General features: G+C 49.2%; 9 protein-coding genes across 9 annotated transcripts, besides 6 other annotated features; all 9 read right to left on the reverse strand.

Moving 5' to 3' along the window:
• Nucleotides 1-74: 74 nt before the first annotated feature.
• Nucleotides 75-108: a microsatellite.
• Nucleotides 109-204: 96 nt separating this feature from the next.
• Tco025E_05511 (antigen 2) lies at nucleotides 205-651 on the reverse strand (the record flags this gene model as incomplete). Its single annotated transcript, XM_029372405.1, has 1 exon — nucleotides 205-651. The coding sequence occupies one exon, from the start codon at nucleotides 649-651 to the stop codon at nucleotides 205-207; it is 447 nt and encodes a 148-aa protein (XP_029227497.1).
• A 126-nt stretch (nucleotides 652-777) lies between these two features.
• Nucleotides 778-872: a sequence feature (A-rich).
• A 288-nt stretch (nucleotides 873-1,160) lies between these two features.
• On the reverse strand, nucleotides 1,161-4,433 carry Tco025E_05512 (uncharacterized protein; the record flags this gene model as incomplete). Its single annotated transcript, XM_029372406.1, has 1 exon — nucleotides 1,161-4,433. The coding sequence occupies one exon, from the start codon at nucleotides 4,431-4,433 to the stop codon at nucleotides 1,161-1,163; it is 3,273 nt and encodes a 1,090-aa protein (XP_029227498.1).
• A 437-nt stretch (nucleotides 4,434-4,870) lies between these two features.
• Nucleotides 4,871-4,933: a microsatellite.
• Nucleotides 4,934-4,983: 50 nt separating this feature from the next.
• Nucleotides 4,984-6,027, reverse strand: Tco025E_05513 (putative metallo-beta-lactamase superfamily; the record flags this gene model as incomplete). Its single annotated transcript, XM_029372407.1, has 1 exon — nucleotides 4,984-6,027. The coding sequence occupies one exon, from the start codon at nucleotides 6,025-6,027 to the stop codon at nucleotides 4,984-4,986; it is 1,044 nt and encodes a 347-aa protein (XP_029227499.1).
• Nucleotides 6,028-6,130: 103 nt separating this feature from the next.
• Nucleotides 6,131-6,157: a sequence feature (A-rich).
• A 336-nt stretch (nucleotides 6,158-6,493) lies between these two features.
• Nucleotides 6,494-7,090, reverse strand: Tco025E_05514 (putative 4-methyl-5(beta-hydroxyethyl)-thiazole monophosphate synthesis protein; the record flags this gene model as incomplete). The annotated part of the gene is made up of 1 exon (XM_029372408.1): nucleotides 6,494-7,090. One exon carries the CDS (start codon nucleotides 7,088-7,090, stop codon nucleotides 6,494-6,496), a length of 597 nt encoding a protein of 198 aa, XP_029227500.1.
• A 256-nt stretch (nucleotides 7,091-7,346) lies between these two features.
• On the reverse strand, nucleotides 7,347-8,192 carry Tco025E_05515 (uncharacterized protein; the record flags this gene model as incomplete). Its single annotated transcript, XM_029372409.1, has 1 exon — nucleotides 7,347-8,192. The coding sequence occupies one exon, from the start codon at nucleotides 8,190-8,192 to the stop codon at nucleotides 7,347-7,349; it is 846 nt and encodes a 281-aa protein (XP_029227501.1).
• Nucleotides 8,193-8,461: 269 nt separating this feature from the next.
• Nucleotides 8,462-8,482: a microsatellite.
• A 27-nt stretch (nucleotides 8,483-8,509) lies between these two features.
• Nucleotides 8,510-9,013, reverse strand: Tco025E_05516 (uncharacterized protein; the record flags this gene model as incomplete). The annotated part of the gene is made up of 1 exon (XM_029372410.1): nucleotides 8,510-9,013. One exon carries the CDS (start codon nucleotides 9,011-9,013, stop codon nucleotides 8,510-8,512), a length of 504 nt encoding a protein of 167 aa, XP_029227502.1.
• A 65-nt stretch (nucleotides 9,014-9,078) lies between these two features.
• Nucleotides 9,079-9,882, reverse strand: Tco025E_05517 (uncharacterized protein; the record flags this gene model as incomplete). Its single annotated transcript, XM_029372411.1, has 1 exon — nucleotides 9,079-9,882. One exon carries the CDS (start codon nucleotides 9,880-9,882, stop codon nucleotides 9,079-9,081), a length of 804 nt encoding a protein of 267 aa, XP_029227503.1.
• Nucleotides 9,883-10,104: 222 nt separating this feature from the next.
• On the reverse strand, nucleotides 10,105-10,623 carry Tco025E_05518 (uncharacterized protein; the record flags this gene model as incomplete). Its single annotated transcript, XM_029372412.1, has 1 exon — nucleotides 10,105-10,623. The coding sequence occupies one exon, from the start codon at nucleotides 10,621-10,623 to the stop codon at nucleotides 10,105-10,107; it is 519 nt and encodes a 172-aa protein (XP_029227504.1).
• Nucleotides 10,624-11,181: 558 nt separating this feature from the next.
• Nucleotides 11,182-11,253: a sequence feature (A-rich).
• A 228-nt stretch (nucleotides 11,254-11,481) lies between these two features.
• Nucleotides 11,482-16,074, reverse strand: Tco025E_05519 (kinesin; the record flags this gene model as incomplete). Its single annotated transcript, XM_029372413.1, has 1 exon — nucleotides 11,482-16,074. One exon carries the CDS (start codon nucleotides 16,072-16,074, stop codon nucleotides 11,482-11,484), a length of 4,593 nt encoding a protein of 1,530 aa, XP_029227505.1.
• Between the last annotated feature and the right edge of the window lie 126 nt (nucleotides 16,075-16,200).

The raw sequence follows: 16,200 nt of genomic DNA on the forward strand, positions 1-16,200 counted from the left end.
AAAAAAAGAATACGGCATATAAACAAGCATCTCTCAGCTTATACAAATCTAAAGCCCGTAAACAAGGAAACAACATATATATATATATATGTATATATATGTATATATCTGTTTTCCCATATTTCTTCGAACTAGTGACCACACTGTCCATCGCTCTCAGGAACCACATGAGATGCCATATTCTTCTGGCATTTGGACATTTTCTCACAAATTATCTGCAGTGTGGTTTTTGTCTTCCCTGCCTTGCGGTTCTTCCTCCGCTTCACTCGCGGTGCCCCCATTATGATCGCTCCCACCAGCGATCACCGATTCCAAGAAGCGTTTGTGGAACTCGACACGGTCACTATCGGTGTTGGGACGCTCCTTCAACAATGCAAGAATCCAGTCATTGAGGAACTCGCAAATGTTATTTTCTCGCACATATCTATTGTCTTCTACTTTCTTGGTGTGAGCACCACCACCAGTTGGGGCCTCTTTACCGTCGGCAATCGCCCGCACCAACTCTAAACAGTAGGCAGCAATATCGTTAGGGTGCTCTCGGAGAATCGAGCTGGATACCAGCTCAAAGAAATCCACTGAGTTTCCCTGGCGCAAGTAACTCTTCGCCTCATCAATGGATTCTTCGCTTTGCGCCCACTCTGGAATGCTCATTGGTACCGGCTTAGATGTGCTGCAAGCCACTTTGCCGACAGTGTACACAGAGAAGAAGAGAATTTAAAAAAGAAGGAAAAAAGTGGTGGAGGCAAAACCCAATAAATGGAGGGAGAGAGCGAAAGCAAGGAAAAAACAAGATGAGAAAAGGAGGGAGCAATAAGCAACTAGTGAAACAGAAAGATTAAAAAGGAAAAAGAAAAGGAAATAAAAAAGCAAAATAACATACTACACAATCAGCATGTTTGCTGTTTCTTTTTAGAAGTCAAACAAAACACATCCCGCTGTATTTGCCTTCAGCAAACGGTTCGTGCCCCACTTTGTCTTTTCCCCCATACATCCTCAGTTGCTTTCCTGTTTGCGCTAGCAAAGAATTAAGTTTTCATCTTATTGCTTTCTGTCTCCGTTTGTTCATTCCCCGTCCTTACGAGACCCACAGAAACGTAGAAACAAGGAGAAACGGCGTTTCAAAAGGAAAGAACGCCGTGAAAGACGTGCTCATGGGCCTTTTACTGGTCACTCCGTCCCCTTCCACGGCCACTGTTCCGGGGGTTTCCACGTCGTCTATTGCCACGTCCACCGCCACGTGCGGGCATTTCGGCAGGAGGCCGCTGTCCCTCGCCGTGTTGGCGGGCCAGTTCCGCTTGTTGCCAGTTAAGCTTGCCCAGTTGACGGTTGCCGTGGTAAGTCCCTGGATCCGGGTCATCCCACAAGTCTTCCGCGGACAACGGACGGGACACGTCATTTTCCCGCTGTTGTGCTCGTGCGGCGTAGGGGTCCATGTGATGGGTCCCTGCGCCCTGTTCTACTCCTTGAGCTTCGAACTGTCCCGGGCGCCTCCCAAAATTGTTGTTGCCCCCTCGACGACGATTTCGCCGTCGACGGCCGGCCCCCTCTCCCTTGCTGTCGCCTCTCGCCTGGTGCTCCTGATTGCCCCACTGGGTGCGCTGCAGACGTTCCTCCTGTCGACTCAGTTCCTCGGGGATGCTGTAGAATTGGGGAACATCCATGTCCGTTTGCGTGGGAGGGCTAAGGAACACCGCCTTCTCGGCTTGAGCAACTCCAGGCCCAGGTGTTTGCGACATTGGAAGAGGAGAAAAGAATGGTGGAGAGCACATCTTCGCCTGAGGGCTGCTTGACACTTTGCGGAAGAGAATCTTAGAAAGATGAACAGCCTCACCGTAGACGCGTTGCGATGAAGAGTACGTGTTAACGATTTTTTGCAGAACCTCTTCAATGCCTTCGTTGATAATAGCCTCCGCAACTTGGGTATTTTCCCAGCATAGGTACGTCAGCGCCTTGATTCCGTGCACGAGCAGCTTGTCCATTGTAATATGTGAGCGCATTGCCGTCACAATGAGTGGTATGGCGCCAGAGTCCGCGAGAAGCTTGCGATTATTCTCCGAGTTAAAAGCAAACTGAGATATGGCCCGGCAGGTTGATTTCTGCAACAGTGGACTTTGATAATGCACACGCATGGCTTTTAGGATCTCTGGTATAGCGACAAGAGCAACTTTCTCCTTGATTTCGGTGTTCCATGCCAAAGTTCCTAGAACTGAACAGCCCAACTCCAACATGCGTAGACGCTCAAAATTTGTCATTGCACGAATGACACAGGCGACACCGCCAAGATCATAAATTTGTTGTTGTGCCACTGTATTGTCAAATGCCAATGCACTTAGGCCGCCACATGCGTTTAACTGTACTTTAGGTGAATTTACATACGTCTTCATGGCGTTCAAGAGGGCTTCCACACCATTGAGTTCTGTTACAGCTTTATTAAGCTTTGCATGTTCGTAGGCAAGGTGGGCCAACGCATTACATGCCTCTTGTTGGACCACTTGATTACCAGAAAAATTCCGCATTGCCGCTACAACACATTCCACAACATTTAGTTCACACAACTTGTCCTTGTATGCGGGAGAAATTAACGAAAGAGTAACAATCGCGCGGCAAGTTTCTTCCTGAACTTCACTCACATGCTCATGGCGTCGCATTGCGGCAACAATTTGTTCAGGTGCCTGCTCCAGCTCTTCACATGGAACTGTTCCAATATTCGCAATTGCACGTGACGCATGCTCCTGAACTTCGTAGTTGTGCAGGTGGTTTCGCATGGCATCAATGATGACACCATAACCCTTGTGTTGGGCAATCCTTGCTGAATTCTCTTCATTATTCCAGGAAAGATACGAAAGTGCCACGCAGCCGTGCATTTGTACGCGATCGTAACTTGGGTGTTCTGCCATACCCTTGATAATTAGTGGGATTGCTCCACTTGCGCACATAGCATCGCGGTAGGCCTCACAATTAAAGGCTACTTGAGCCAAAGCTCGACATACATTTTTAACGAGGCCAGGGCTTGTATAGTGTTCCTCCAGGGCTTTCATAATTAACTCCACGCCATTCAGCCGAACAACTTCCGCCTTTAACTCGCTGTTCCAGCACATCGTCCCAATGGCCAGGCAAGCGTTTTCCTGCAGTCGTGCACTTTTTCCAAACCGCATGGCATCCAAAATACGTGCCACTCCATTCTCCTGGATAATAACCTGCTGCCCTCGGAGATTATTGAACGTCAGACCACTGAGCGCGGCACACGCAGAGACAAGTAAATCCTCATTGTCGGGAAAATTTTGCATGGCCTTCAGAACCAAAAGGATTCCGCCTGACTCCGTTATTTTCGACGTTATCGTTTCTGAGTCAAAGGAAAGATAGGAAAGCAGACTGCAGGCATTTGCTTGAATGGCCCCACTCGATTCATACTTGCGCATCACTTCCAACACCCGCTGAAGACAGCCCGTAGAATAAATCAGCTGCTTTTGGGTTTTGACATTCATCGCAACACTGCAAAAAAAATGGATCGCCTCCAAGGTGGTCGCCTCTGACTCTGTCGTTTTAAAAATCTTTGCAACGATATCCCACTCGACGTACGGGGAATTAGGAAAGTTGCTAAATACATGTAAAGCGTGACTGCACAAAAGATCCGAGTCTGCGTAGCGCCCCATGGCTTCGGCAAGGTACGAAATAACCTTTGAGTCTGCCTCCAGCGAGTTTGGAATACCTGAGCTTGTCACGTTTGCGGCGATTCGAGCGACATACCGTGTAGTCTCCTCATCACCAATTTGGTCCCGCAGAACACTTTCAAGCACTTCAACCCCATTCGCCTCAAGAAACTCTTTATTAGAAGGAACAAAACTGGTAGGGCACTCCAATACGTATGAGGTAAACTCTGCAAGGGCCCGGCAGGCCATCTTACAAATCAGTGCATCTGCATGATGCGCTTGAAGGGCACGAGCAATTTGGGATATCCCATCGCCTATAGGGTATAAGTTAAAATGAGACAACAGCGCACATGCCGCGAGAACAAGTTGGTTGTTTTGCATGTGCTCTTTTAACGCCCGAACGGCCACAGCAGGCACACCACACTCGGAAAAAATGGAAACGGTGACGTCATCTGTGCAGTAATAATGAATAAGGGCACAAATCCATTTTATGCTGTCGGTCCAACCTGGGTGCTGGTTGGCAAACTCTACGAGTGTCTCAACGATGTGCTCCGCCTCATCAGGCGAGACGTCTGCTGAGACACATGTTTGCAGGAGGTAGCACATTGTTTGGGCCGAACTTCCCTCCGTGGAGGTGGGAAAGCGCCTTATAAGCAGAGCAATACGGTCCTCTGGCGTTGGCGCTTGTGCGCAGAGAATGGTGTACTCTGGCGAGCTGGCAGGGATCGGGCTGTGCCTTTGCCGCGGAGCACCGGAGATGACCAGGATAAAGAGTTTGTCCATGATTGGATGGTTGCCTGTTTGCCTTAGTCCCTGTATTTTTTTCCTTTTCTTTTTTGTCCTTTAATTTTTTTTCTTCCTCGGCGTGTTGGTGTGAATGTTGTTTTCAATTAATGTCCGCCCGCTCGCCCCCCAGAAAATTGCGGTTCGTTGTTGTTGCTTGTTGTTTGCTTATTTTCGACCCTTTTGTCGTTCGCTTCGTTTGTCAGCTTCACCGCTGCTGCTGCTGAGGCTGCCCAGAGATGGCCCGAGGATGAAGTGAGTCTTTGAATGTTGATGTACTAATGTGTCTGTTACTGTCAATTCCTGCAGCGGCGCCCACACATGAGTGCGGCCACGCGGACGGCGGCGGAGAAAGGGAAAGAAGAAAAGGGGAAAAAAGGAAGAAGCAAGGATGCGTAGACGTCAAGGAGAGGGATCGGGGCAGGCGAGGCAAAAGTCACCAGCAGCAACAACAAGAACAACAACGCAAAGAAACAAAAAACAACAACAACAACAACAACGAAGCAGTTTAACCAGAGTGGAATGAGAGAATTCAAACATGCGGAAGAAGTTAAAAATCTATAACATGCAAATGGGGTGGCTCCTGTCCCTCCCGGGGGAGAGGCAGGGGCCCGCGAGGAAGCGTGTCGGGGGAGAGTTCTTCGCCTAGAAGCACGGAACTGCTCGCCGCTATGAGGCGCCGCAGGCGCTCAAAGCGAGGGCTCTCCCTGGCGGTGGGCTCACAATTGTGAACGACTTCGTCAATCAGCGCATTCCACGAGACACAGCGGTCTTCGACGTCTATGATTCCTCCGTGTGCCAACAAGGCACAGCGTGTCGGCAGGCGCCGCAGCCGGTGGAGCGTCCGATTATACGCCCACTCAAAGTCGAGTGGGAGGGGCGGAAAAAATCTCCTTCTAATCGACACAAACATGTCGCTTGCATAAAAAATACGCGAGTAGGGATGGTAAAGGCAGACCATGTGGGCCGTGTGGCCAGGACACCTGATGGCCACCCAATCATGAAATCCGAGCGGGAGCGGGGTTGCATCGTCCAAGCGCAGCGCCCCCGTAGGCATTTGCCAGAAGGGACCCAATAACCCCCCAGAAAACAAAAACGAACGCTCACGCACGCTACGGCCTAAGCGACCCGCCACAAATTGCGACAAAGACGACTCAAACATTTGGGCAACACGACCCTTCAGCCCAGAGTAGCAATTCTCCATTCCACTGGGGTATGCGACCGGGATGCCACAGTCCTCATACCCTTTGGATGCCCCGGCGTGATCAACATGGGAGTGCGTGGCAACAACCAACCGCACACTCTCTGACATCCGCCGCTTTGTAGGCGCCCCGGCGCCCATCACCTCCTCCACATAAAATCGAACGCGTTCCAAATCGCTGGGAAACCCGCTATCGAGCAGCAGCACCCTCCCCTGCTCAGGGTACTCGACAAGGTAAAGAGCGGAGACGTAGCCTGGAATGCAATGGATTTTCATTGGCTCACCGCCAACCGAGCGTGTCCAGACAAAACTGGCTGACATCTCATTGCCTGAACCGCGGAACCGCGCAGGCGAGCCAGCGTACGTGAACAAAAATGCACGACCACGTTGCATGTCTGTCAACAAGAGATAGGGCAAAAAACGAAGAGTAGAAAAAAGTGGAAAAGAAAACAGAAGAAAACATACACATATACATATATATATACATGATGCAAGGGAGAGAAAGAGAGAAACAAAGGAAGAACGCAGAAGAGGGGCACACCTACTCGCACCACATTTACAGGATGAACAGCGTCACCGCCATTTCCCTCGCCAAAGTTCGAAAAGAACGCTTGCGGAGTAACTTCAACCAGCCCATTTTAAATAAATCCCCAAAGATATTTTCTTCTTCCCGTTTTTTGTTAGTGCACTTCATAGTGTCCAATCATCAAGAAAGATTTTTTTTTTTTTTACGTTCATCTACAAGCTGAACAAATGGCATTGTACCAGTAAGAGAAGCATCGTCCGTGTGCAGAAACAACAACAAAAAAAAAGTAAAACTGGAAATAAAAGAAAAATTGCTCTCTCCTCCCCTTGGCGCTTAGAATAGGCCAAGTGTTTGCTCCACGGCCGGCGTCCCATCGACAAGCAAGTCCTTCGCCAGCTGTTGAGCGTGATCCTTCGTCGAAAGGGCGGCAACAATGGCAAGTCCAAATGCGATGGCAGTGCCCGGCCCCATGCTTGTTAAGCACTTTCCACACCGAACCACAGGAGCTGAAGTCCACTCCACAGACGAGGGAAGTTTTGCCTTCATTGCGGGGTAACAGGTGGCCGTCTTCACACCCTCCAGCAAACCCATAGGTCCAAGGACAAGGGCGGGGGAGGCGCAGATGGCACCATACCACTTCCCCTGTTTGTGCATTTCCTCCAATATCTTCTTGAGATGTGGGCTCTTGGCAAAGTGCTCAGCACCTGGGAGTCCACCAGGCAGGAACACGCCATCGTACGCAGCGGCTGACTCGTCCTTGATGTGCGAGTCGGGGGTTAGCTTCAGACCCCTGGCAAGCTGGACCGTTTGGTGGTGCATGACCGTAGACACTGTCACATGAAAGTCCGCTCGGCGCAAAATGTCGGTGATGCAGGAGAGCTCAATGTCTTCTGAGCCATCGGCCACGGGAACAAGTACTTTCTTCGCCATCGTCGTTTTTTGTTTTCTTTTGCTTTGTATTTTAGCGAACTGGTTTAAAAGCTGTTGTAATGCTGTGGAATCTCTCTTCACATGTTGCAGCCGTGATTCATGCGGCAGCAAAAAGCATTAAGACGAGAACACAAAACAAAAATCGGAGAAAAAAGACACCGGACAAAAAAGACACCGAGACAAAGTAAACGGGGACTCATACAGGCACATTCTATCTTCTCGCGAAACTCAACACCTCTGCCTTCCTCGTCCAAACTCAAGAAGCAGTGGCAAACCCCGCTGGTAGCACAACCGAGATATTACCCCCAACGGGGAGTGCGCAGACGCAAAACGCCGGCCCGCCGGTAGTGCTAACATCAAGAGGTAACACATGCCCCAGCACATGCACTAAGTCACCCACCTTGACGTGTCTTGCGGCAAACGATGACAGAGTCACTCCGTAACAACGCACCTGCACGGTAACTGGCCTTGATGAAGGCAAAAAGGGCACACTGTACTGTACCAAAAAGCGAGCATGCGGCCCATTTTCATCTCCAGAAGTGTCATTCGTGTCGTCCGTAGAACCCTCTTCGCCGTGTATCTGCGCCTCCGAGAGAACCTTTCCAACGAGCGTAACTACTGCAACGGTTCCCGGCGACTCCAGGTGGGGAAGTGCAGAAAGCCTTGTTGAAGAGTCCTCCGCGGGGGTGAAGTGCTGCGGAGACTTCTCTTGTATCAACTCGGCCGTGGAGAGGTGCAGCGCCGCAGGAGGTGAGGCAACATAGCAGGCATGGCGCCGCAACTCTCTTTTCTTCACTTCTTCTGCCTGGGACAACGCAGCCTGGTCCCTGGCCTCTTGCAACAGCCTTTGGAGGTGTTGCTGCTTGGACGTCTCCGCAAGAATATCTGCTTCTTCGGCAGTGGCAGCTTCTGCCGGAGCGGCAGTCGCGCCGCCGCTAGTCGTTTTCTTCGAGGATGTCGAGCCCTCCGTTTTTAGATGTTTGCTTCGTTGCGTTATGTCGCACGCGTCCAGCTCGGAAAAAATGTCATGGAGAAGGGAATCACCGTTGAAGCGCTGGGCGACGCCCGCCAAAATCGGCCGCCAGGGATGAAACCTACGCATGCACTTCAGAAAATTAAAATGGGAAACAAATAACAGCAATAGTGAATAATAAAAATAATGAGTAGTTGAAGGGTTTACCACTGCGTCATCAGGTGGCGACAACGGCTCTACACACACACATATATATATGTATACATATGCACCCTGTAGCAAAGAGGAAGGGGCGACAGCAACACGGCAAATGTGAATGCCACATCGTCAGTTTCGCGTGTCGTCCACCGAAGTTCGCAGGCAACTTCGGAAATGCAACACAGAACATAAAAAAAATAACACACACACACACACGCACATCGATAATGTGGAGCAAGTAGAGCACGTCAGGCCACCCCTCCATCCGAGTCCACTACCGCCCTCTCGTCGCCCTCCCAGGTGCATTGCTTCATCCAGCGGTTTGCCGCTCGCAGCTTTTCATTCACGCGAGCAACCTCGGCCTTCCTCACCTCAAGATCACGATAGGCATGCTTTAACTCTCTGACAGACCTGTAGTCGCTCATGGAAGCCTCCAGCCGTTTTTTCAGTGCCTTGTTGGTCGCTTGCAGTTGACGATGTTCTTTTCCCAACAATAGCGTTTTCCGCTTCGCAGCGTCAAAAAAGCTTTCAGCGGGCTCGTTCCCAGCTTCGGTAGCGTTACTGGAGCCGCCGTCGCCCTCCCTCTGAGGAGGAGTTGCAGCTACGCCGCTCTTGCATGCCGACTCAGCCGCACGCACCTGGCGCTCAAACGCACGCTGCTTCTTTTCCCACGCCACAACCTCGTCGCGCAACTCCTGCAGGCTCGCCGTGCAGTTTTTAACGGTTGTTGCCAAATCCCGTTCCACCGCCATACACGCCTCCTGAAACTGGATATCGTGTTGGCGCCGAAGATGCAACTGGTCGAAGCCAGCGCGACTCACGCCAGACCAAATTGTACAAAGACACGAGTCACAGCGGTCAATGACCACCTTTGCGGAAGAAAAAAAACTCGTGTGGAACGTGCGTCGTCTGCACCGTCTGCGCCGTCCTCTGAATCAAAGGAGTCGCTCTCGTTAGGGGTGGTCTCCAAGCCATCCCAGATGTTATTAGTATTCACGGCAACGCTAAGCTTTCCAAGCTTGTGAAGCGATCGACGAGAACATGTGAAGAGGCACTCCATCGCCGCCTCCGCCTTCTCGAGTAGTACACATTGGTCCTTCAAATGCTCAATTTTATTCGCCATGTTCAGGCAGTCCTCAAGAAGTGGGTCACATTCCGGCTGCTTGGGGCTGTTCAGCGCTACTTGCACGGTACCACTGCCTTCCCTTGTGGCAGCTTCCTGCTGCAGCAAACTAACTTGCATACTCGCTCCGCGGAGTTGCTGTTGAAGTTCATTATGGCGTTTGTTCATCTTCTGCAGCGTCTGCCGAATCTCGTTTTCAAGCTCTCCCGCACGATGAATAGCCTCGGAAATGTGTGGTAACTGCCCCGACACACGCCCGGCCTCTGCAACGCCACGCTCTAGCCATTCGCGGAGCCTTCGCTTCTCACCCGTCACTTGTTCAATTTCGTCCAGGACGTCCCGCATTGCCCTGGAGTTGTCAAAAGGAAGTGGTGACTGCTGGGAGCGAAACTGCAGGAGCGCCTTTTCGGCATCTTGGCGCTTGGCAGCCTCTATAAATATTTTGTGCTCGACGTCCGCCAGCTCCCTTTGCACCGACTTGCGACCAGCACGACGCATCGACCTGGCCCTGACGACGGAGCACGTTCCTACACTAAGGAGGAAAAGAGGAGAAGAAACGAGAGGCATCCGACTACTATTCCCCTCACCCTCCCAGAGCACCAGGGAGTAAACTTCGTCATGATTGAAAAAGAAAGGGCGTGCGAGGGCATCACAAATGGACGGCGCGTGCGTTGGATTTTCGCAGACACATCCACACAGAACAGAATGGAAGAAGTTCGTTTACTTGGGAAGCAGGCCTGCCTTGACGTAGTCTAGCCGCTGTTTCTTCGTTAGCATCTGCTCGTCGATAAGGTCCATGCGAGGCTTTGTCAACGTGTTCATCTCCTTCCCTACGTTCCACCGCGATGGACTATTGAGCTCAAACACGGAGGGAAACACCTTTACCCGCACCTTTGCCCCGCTTGTGGCGTGCTGCAAGGTGTACACCTGGCGCCGCGACACAAAGAACTTCCCCGTCCAGTCGCCCGTGATGTAGTTCTCCTCGGGCAGAAAAAAGGTCTGGCTTTTCGCCGTCATGAAGCTCCAAAAGTACGGCGCGCTCAGGTTCATTGCGTGGGTGTTTTTAATGTGTGGCCGGCGCAGAAACGGAAACTTCCGCTGCCCACGGCGCGCCAGGTAAAAACCAAACGCCGACTTCGCCATCTTCAAAAAACGTTTCTGGTTGCTGCCCAACGCACCGGCCACCATTGCGGCGGTGGACGCCACACGAGGCGTGACAAGACCACAACGGCGAAGCATCTCCCCTTAACTATGCACCCCTATTCGCTCTCCCCGGGCCCGGTCGCTTGAATGAAAAGAAAAAAGCGAAAACGAAAACACAGAGGCGGTCAACGCTTGTTTTTTTTTTTTTTATTTCCTGTCGGTGTGTTGTTTTGGTCCGACCTGTTTTCCACGGCGCCCGTGTTCCCAGCTGAGTCAAAGAAGCACGCGCCGCAATGGCAGTAGCCGGAGAAACAAACAAAGAGACAACAGCAAAACATATAGACACATGTATGCCCCCCGTTTGCCTATTCATTTTCCCGGCGTTGATGCTCCCGCAAAAAAAAAAGGCAGAATCCCATACAAAAAGAAAAAGAAAAAAAAGGGGGGGGGATGGAAAATACAACAAAATACAAGAGTGAGAAGAAAGTAAATAAATGAGGCGCACACACTTTCTCAAGGTGTAGCTGCAGGGTCCCGAAATGGCCTCCCAGTGGAACACAGACGCGCCACATAAAATTGATGGGGCGGCATACAGAAAGAGATCGAAACACATCGACTATCGTCAAGTGAAAGGGCAACTCGCCTCCCCAGCGGAAACAAACAAAAAATAATAATAATAATAAAATGAAAAACAAAAACGAAAACGAAAATGAATTCTAAAATAAAGACAGCATACACAAACGTGTATACACATCATAATAAAACTACTAGGAGAACGGCTTGTCAAAAGAAAGCTTGCAATATGTTTACCATGTAATAGTTCGGCATCTACCAACAAGGCGCCTTAACCTCTTCCTTTCTTCCCTTGTGTCAAGAAATGAACGATAATACGTTACGTAAATAAACAAAATAAAAATAAACTGACGATACTTCATATAATTCGTTCCTTTTCACTCATTCCACTTTCTCCCGAAGCTTCAACGGCAAGTTAATGATGGCTTCCTCAATCTCCCTTGCCTTCGGATCGCGGAGATTTTGCGTGATTTGCTGCTGCGCCGCAATGACTTTCGGGCCCGCCCTGTAGCGGCCCAAAATGGCTTCCTGCCCGGTTGCAAAGCTCTCACGCTTCAAGGAAGCCCCCGTAATGGGAACCTCCTGATACTTAACCTTCACCCCACGGAAACTCCGCTTGCACAGAGAAGTCAACTCGTAGTGGACGGCCTTCATCACTGCGTCACACGCAGCTATCGTCTCCTCGCTATTTGTGTGGCGTCCAGTGATTCCAATGTACAAGTATTGACCCTCGTGTTTCATGATACCGCGCAGAGGAATATTTGTTCGCGATGCCGCATCCTTCACGCCTTTGGAACCGCAAACAGCATACTTCAAGCGGCTTTTTTCGAACACCAAAAAAGATGCGTCTACCCAGTTCAACACCAAGTGTCGTGGGTCCTTCGAAGGCAAATGTGAGAACGGTATTAGCCTCGTTTGCAAAGAGGCAAAGAGGGTCGGTGGGTATGCATTAAGCCTATACTGCCTTGCAACACCGTCGCCGTTGCAGGAGATCATGTACGATAGATAGTAACTCAAGCAATCAGACATGCGAACCGAGAAATGGGATGGGGAAATCACGGCAACTTCAGCCCTCAGAGATAATCCCAGACCCATAACACAGTATAGCTCTTGTACCGCCTTGACATCGTTACCCATTTGCGACAACAACTTCACATTGACAATCTGCGTCACATCACCGGTTACAATACCCTGGCCCCATGTGGTTTGGCAACGGCTTAACCCGGGGTAATCAAATAGCATAACCTCGCGATCTTTAAGAAAAGATGCTCCGTTTGGTAGCCGCGTCAGCGAATTTGGGCACATAAATAGGGAGTAGTTCACCATTAGATTGTTAGGGTCCAAGACGATAATTCCATCATGTGGAAGAGGTTTAGCGTCACCAAGACGTGGCAAATATTTCGGTTCAATAATGGCGTTGGGAAGAGCAATGATAACCCCGCGGGAAAAGAGTTCACGAACCACGTAGTTTTCCACGAAGACAGCATAGCTTGTTTTTGAATCCATACACAAGTGCTCAGAGACCAAGGAGCGGAGTTCTTTTTCCTGCATGGCCCATCGAACCTTCCGCTCACGAAGTAGGCAGGTAAGCAGAGTCACAATGCCCTGGCGCAGACGTCGTTGTGCCTGCACAAGATGCGAGGTTTTTTCAGCCGAACTTTCCAAGAATTCATCTCCCAGCATATAACTTAGGTGAGATGCGGTGTCCTTTGAGGATGGCAAAAGGCTGCTTGGACGATTCGAATAGAGCTGTGAAACAATTCTGCCTAAAAAGTTATTCAGCTCCTTAAACGTCTTTGGTCCCTGTTCCCGTTTGGTACTCACCACCGACCAATCTTTCGTGCTTACGGCAAAGTTGCCAACGCAAACAAGGCCGCGGTCATCCTCACCACGTAAGCGAAAGAACGTGTCCCCAAGTAGAACAGCAATTCGGTTAATATGAATTAATACCGCGGCATCTCGAGCATCTTTAAGAGCATCTTTTCTAGTACCAATCAGGCAAAATCCAATCTTAGCTGCATCACCACCAATTTCCTTGGAGTATGCTCGATGACATGCTGCGTGAAGAAGTGTGAGCTGTTTTTCCAGGTCCTGTTTAACCTCCTCCACTGGTTTTGTAAGATCATAAACCAAGCAGTAAACCACACTCTTCGAAGGTAGAAAAAAAGGCGGAATACCACGCCAAAACACAGCATCACTGGGAAGATCCAACAAGTCAATATGCACCTTGGCAGGATCCACGACACCACTCTTAGAGCTTTTTGAAATACCAATAGAATTTAAGAACCCACCTGAGTGTTGTTGCTGCTGCGGAGCATCCAAGTCACGAAATTGAATATACGTTTTATACCAGTCGTTTCTGGAGCAGTACACGTCGTCTACGGAGATACACGTAAAAATTGGATGAACTGTTGGTGTGAGAACTTCCGGGGTGTTCCGAATCATTGGCGGAGACAGTGTCGCAAGACACTTGACTACGCTGGATTTACCTGCATTAGGGGCACCCATAAAAAAGAATCGGTACTTTAGCATACGTCTGTACTCGTCAAGATCAGTGGTCAAGGATGCAAGAATAGGTTTGTGTGTGTTTTGTATTGCCTGAGTTCCCGCAAAATACGGGACCTTTAGGACACTCTTGATAAAGCTGGGAATCCCCTCGCTGTCGCCAAAAACGTCTAATTCCTTGTCATCCTCATCATCATCCTCTTCCACTTGATGACGAGATAAGGCCAATTCTGCCTTCATTGAAAAGACTTCCTCCTCAAGGTGCTTCCTGGCCTGTTTTAGCATATCATTTTCATTTTTTATTTGACGAACCTGCGCAAGAGTTAGCCTTTCCTCACCTCTTGCTTCTTGCGACTCCTTTTCCCTCGTCATTGCATCCTTCTCTGTGCGAACATAGGCCAATTCCGCTCGCAATTCCTTAATTGTCGTCATCATATCTTGAATTCGCTTGCTGGAATCTCCTGGTATTATTGCAGAAAGAGGTCTTGTCACATTTGTTGGACGTCCAACGGGTTGTATTCCCACAGAAATTAGTTGCTTCACTAACGCCTCAGAGTATGCAGTAAGTTCCTTGTTTTCTTGCTCCAGTGTCTCCTTTTGCGCCTGATATGACTGCTTTACAACGAGATGATTCTTTTTTAGTTTATTTTGAACATCTGCAGAGCCTTGACGAATCTTATCAATTTCATCTTCATAGGATGCAACCAGTGCATCTTTCTGATATTTTATTTCGTTCTCCATGGTCCTCTTCAAATCGTCGTACAACCCCTTGTAGCGATTCACCTCCTCACTGTGTAAATCTTCAATCTCAGAGATGCGAAGTTGCATATTCTCTTCATACATTGACTTCACCGTCTCAATACGTCGTGCAAATTCCTTCTTAAACTCAGGATTCGAAGGAGACCCTGGTAGTGACCCAATGTCATTTCCTTCCATCTGTACTCGCAATTCATTCATCTCCATAGACACACGTCGTGCCTCAGCTTCAGCCTCTTTTGCCTTCAATCTGAATTTTTCCTTCTCTTGCCGTTCTTGAGAAAGCTGCCGCTGCAACTCAGCTATGTCTTTACCCATCGTTGTGGCTGATGCCGCAGTCTCATTCAATATCGATTGCTGTTGCCTCTCAAGGGATGCCTTTAATTCTTCCTCGTGACGCTCTTCAAGTGCCTGCCGTTGTTGATATTGTTGCTCTTCCATCAATTCGTTCTCCTCCTCATTAGACTTGATAAGCTCTTCAATCTGTTCCTTTGTTGCACCAGATGCAAGTAACTGATTCAACTGATCTTGTTGAACCTGTTTAATTCTCGCCCATTCCGCCTGGAATGCCGCCTCAGCTTCCTCTCGTTCCAATTGTCGTCGGGTTGCCTCCACTTCGAGTGTGTTAATACGACCCTCCGCTGCAGTTAGCAACTCTTGCAGTTTTGCAGCCAGCTTTTTATAATCAATATTTACAGCAAGTTTAGCATTCGTCTTAACTGCCATTGCCCGAGAGCCAAAGTAGAGGGTACCCAATGTTTCATGCATATGCTCACTACTTGGACCCGCGGTAAGGATGATACTGCATTTTGCACGTCCACCAATAGCATCCTCAAGCATGCGCGTTAACTTTGCATTACGCCATGGAACGTGTTCAGCACGGTCAGATAAAGCCTGAACAACGTTTCCAAGAGAAAGAAGTGATGCATTAATGGTTTTCGCCTCCAAGGCCATTTGCCCTTCTTGAACACCAGTTTTGCTGAAGCGTTCATATCCGGCAAGATCGATAAGGAACAACTTTCCGCTTCGAACCTCACCACCTGGGTCGTCTTTTGGAATGGATTTTACTTGAATAAATAAAGCAGCGTGCCCACGCGAACTTTCTGGATTCATCTTTGTAGCAGTAATGACTCGATACTGATTGCCATCATCGTAAAGGCGCCGAAAGTCTTCTTCGTCCTTTACTGTATGCTCCACAATCCCAGGAAATGAGACACCATGTTTATCTCGAGTTATTTTCAATTCAGGGGCTTCTGGATTAAATAGGTCTTGCAACTTGTCAACGTAGATCTGAATAAAAGAAAACATGATGGTAAAGCTGCGCCCAGGGTCGCCTTCCACAGCATCAAAAATCGCCTTCATGGCACGTGGAACAATACCCATATTCACTGGACTAAAGTTACACATGGTGAACGATTTCCCAGTTCCAGTTTGGCCATAAACCATTACGGTACCCCAGTAACCTTTAAAAACATTACCAATGACAGGTTCGGCTACCCGAGAATAAATATCGCCTTGATCCACTTCTCCATTGAAGACATAATCGTAGGAGTAAGTTTTTGACTCCAAAAGACAGGTTTTGTTGTCTGGTTGAACATCAAGCAGAAAATGTGTTCCAGCCGCAGGATCAATTTCTCCTTTCATGGCGGGGCGAATGCGAAGAAAGACCATGATGCGGTTGGGTCCGTCATCCTTGTTTTCTTCATCACCCATGTTTCCAATAATACTATCCTTTCCTCACTTGGAAACAAAAAATAACTGCAGCCCCCTTTGGTGTACCAGAAACTAAAACGGAATAAAGACAATAAAAACGGCAGGGGGAAAAAAAACTCCACAAAA

The sequence above is a fragment of the Trypanosoma conorhini genome (assembly GCF_003719485.1).
Source record: "Trypanosoma conorhini strain 025E chromosome Unknown Tco_14.4_contig_00326, whole genome shotgun sequence".
NCBI classification, from domain to species: Eukaryota; Euglenozoa; class Kinetoplastea; order Trypanosomatida; family Trypanosomatidae; genus Trypanosoma; species Trypanosoma conorhini.